This window comes from Microtus ochrogaster, chromosome 1, assembly GCF_000317375.1.
Source record: "Microtus ochrogaster isolate Prairie Vole_2 chromosome 1, MicOch1.0, whole genome shotgun sequence".
NCBI lineage: Eukaryota > Metazoa > Chordata > Mammalia > Rodentia > Cricetidae > Microtus > Microtus ochrogaster.
The window spans coordinates 50531181-50534386 of NC_022009.1; the positions used below are offsets into that span (position 1 = coordinate 50531181).

Consider the following 3206-nt stretch of genomic DNA (forward strand, 5'->3'; position numbering starts at 1 on the left):
GAGTGCAGGCCCTCACAACTCTCCTAGTTCTTACTGTGACACTCTGGGGTGAAGGGCAGGGGTCATTGTTGTGACTTAGAAATGTGCATGTGGATCAGGTTCACTGACTGGAATAACAGTGTTTGAGAGCCGAGCCAGAGCCCAAGCTTCCAGACCTCAGCCTGAAGGAAGACCTAGTGTCCAGACCTTCTTCTCCTCCGTTATGATTCCCCGATGGATAGACACTGACAGATGCACAGACGATGGAAGGATGACACACAACAGACAGAAACTTGGGTCCTCAGGTACGTGGGGCTCTGGTGTCATAGAGCACGTGATAAAGTCAATGAGGAGAAAGCTAGTGGCCAGATAGACACCCCAAAAGTGCGAAAGGTGCGTTTTCTACCACTTTTTCCCATCTAACTTTGGGTTTAAAGTTACATCTGAACAAGAGGTTTAAAACTTGCCAGCTTTACTCCAGCTAGTGCTGTTACCTGCTGGTGACTTTCTACTCTTCACTAGACTTGCCTGTCGAGAGCAAGCCGCAGGTGAGCACTGTTCCCACAGGCCTGGTGTCCAGTGGTTCACAACGTGACACCCGAGGGTCTGGGAAGAACTTCTGGCGCCAATGGGCAGACCCACTTTTGTCTTGGTGAAGTTCCTGCTTTCTGTTCAGCCCGGCCTTGAACTCTTCAGGGGAAACCACACCAGAGTTTCCTTCTTTCTCTTCACTCACAGGGAAGCATCCCTACCATGGGCCGTCCAGCTTTGTGCTGGAGTTCCTCCTTAAGCTTCATGCAGACTTCCCATTTTTCATAGAGAGTCAGTGTGCCTCCTCGGCGCTCAGGCTCCCTTATCTGAGGTTGGGCGATGTCCTTCGTGCCTTGGACATGTGCTTACCTGAGCCTCCAGTCCTCCAAAGGCGTGGGCAAGGCAGCCCACAGTGGGGTCGCAGAGAAGGAAGGCAGTGTAGCAAGGCTAGCAAGGGTAGCCCGGTAGAAAGGGGCGCGACAGAGCAGGGTAGACACGGGGAGTCCCCGGGTCAGGAGGGGTTTGGGGTGAGGCTCAGGGCCCAGCACTGCAGGGAGGAGCGCGGGTGGAAGGAGGAATGCTTGGACGGAGACCTGGTGGCTGAGTGCCAGGGAGAGGCTCTGCCTAAAGGAGAAGGGGCGCGAGGCGGGGACTGGGCTGAGGGGCGGGGCTGGGACTTGCAGCCTGGAAGGCGGAGAGGGCGTTAGGCGCGGGACTGAGGAAAACTGCGCTGGGAGGCCCCGAGGTGGGGCCGTGACTTCTGAGGGCGCTCACCACCGAGGCCGAGCGCTGAGCCCAAGATGAGGGCGTCGGTGCTGCTGACCTGCTTCTGCTGGCTGCTGGTGCCGGTGAGTGAACCCTCGTCCCCTTCCCGAAGAGGTGCGTCCTGCAGTGGACCGCTGGACTCACCTCCCGAGTCCCAGTACGAGTGGGTGGAGCGTGGAGCGGGGACTGGATCCAGAGCAGAATGCACCGGACCCCAGGCGCCCTACTGAAGCCTTACCTAACCCTTGGCTTGCTGGACTCATTGGCACTTTTCCTATTCCCACCGCCGTCACGGGTTCGCCAGAAGTGGGGGCCCAGGTTCTCCTCAACTCCCGGGGACGATCTGGATTCTGGTCTGACTGTGCGCTTGGAGTTAGGGACATCCCTAGCACCCTGCAAGAAGAGTGGCCGCTTCCCCGGGCCACCTGCTCTGGCTTCGCTTCCGAGGGAAACTGCAGTTGCTCTGTGGTTAAATATTTCTCTTTCCATCTCCTGGTCCTTGTGTTTGTTTAGTATGTGACAAAGGGAACGTGGTGTGACTAAGAAAGTTTCCTTTTGGAAATACTCTTTTTGTTTTCTCTAAGGAAGCCAGAGGAACTCCTGAACTGAGGTTTGCTACATGGGTAACGCTGGTTTTATGTAGTTCTCCGGAACTCTACCCTTAATTTGAAGAAAAAAAATTTAAGAAAGAAAAAACGGGTGTGAGCCTTATTCCTTGCTTTTCCTTCCCTGCACTGAGAACTGTGTCCCTATGCAAGGTATCCACACTTGGGCCTCCAGGCTGAGGGAGCCGAATAAGCGTGTGCAGCAAGAGGGGAGGAATTGTTCAAGGAAATCCCTCTGTCATTGTTGATGAAAATTCAATTTTCTGGAGTGCATCTTCTCCACCCCCACAGCAGCTGAGGGTAGCTCCTCGAGGATGGTGGGGAAGCCTTGAGACTCCATCCACTCTAATCTCTCAGATGCCCCACGTTTTTCATGTTCTCTCTGCTCCAGGAATATCAGGGATTGGGGTGCTTTTAGTATCTTAATTGATCATTTCATCAGTTCTGAAATTTAGATCCATGCGTTGCTGTTGCTTGGGTTCGGGGATCTCTATTTTCTGGTGGTTTTGTAGTAATGAGTTGGTTAAGACTAAGGCATCTCAGGTGGTCTTTACATGAAGTGAATGAATGTGGCAGAAAAATCCTACATTGCGTTTCATCCTTTGAGTCTGTCGGGAAATGGTATTCCTTGTTGAAGTCCTAGCTTGTCTATATCAACAATAGTATAACTAAACGCCGATAGCCATACCCAGCTGAGCATGGTTTCTTTTCATTACTGTCTTACAAAAGCAAGATTTTGTGAAGATGGAGAAACTGAGACATAGAGAGACAAACTAAAAGACCAAGTTCTGAGAGCAAGTGCTCCCTAAGCATCCCAGCTGAGGACACAGATCAGAGAAGTCTGTCTTCTGGGCTGAGCACTCGTAATTCTCTCTTTACCCTCTTGTTGGTGGACAGCCTTGGAGTCTGCTTCTTCCATGTCTAAGGACCCTGGGAAAGCTTTACCAGAAACCTCCCATGGCTCCTGGGGTTGAATGTGTTTCTCACAGCTCCACCTCTTTCTTCAAATCCCTTTCATTTTTAAAAGTAGATTCTTCACACCAAACCACAATGATAACAGGGCCATCTTTACTCATAGGTTAAGTTTCTAATGTGTCCTGGAGTGTGTGAAAATTCACTTAGGCTATTCTGACTATAGGGTGATCAAACAGTCACTAAGAGTTAACTTGCTGTACTTCAGCAAACCACAGGCTGTGAAATGGGGGCTCTTCAGTTCTGAGAGAGTATGAATTTCTACAGCACAACTGCTCTTAAATTAGTAGTAGCAACATATACTGTAGAATGCCAGTTTGTTTTCCTACTCAGGAAAAGTATTCTTTTATATAT

General features: G+C 50.9%; 1 protein-coding gene across 1 annotated transcript in view; it reads left to right on the forward strand.

Moving 5' to 3' along the window:
* The first annotated feature begins 1269 nt into the window (after positions 1 to 1269).
* Vipr2 (vasoactive intestinal peptide receptor 2) overlaps positions 1270 to 3206 on the forward strand; it is a 72142-nt gene continuing 70205 nt past the window's right edge. Inside the window, exon 1 of the mRNA XM_005343675.2 lies at positions 1270 to 1358. Coding sequence (XP_005343732.1) covers positions 1311 to 1358 — 48 coding nt within the window. The 5' untranslated portion in view covers positions 1270 to 1310. The remainder of the gene's footprint in view (positions 1359 to 3206) is intronic.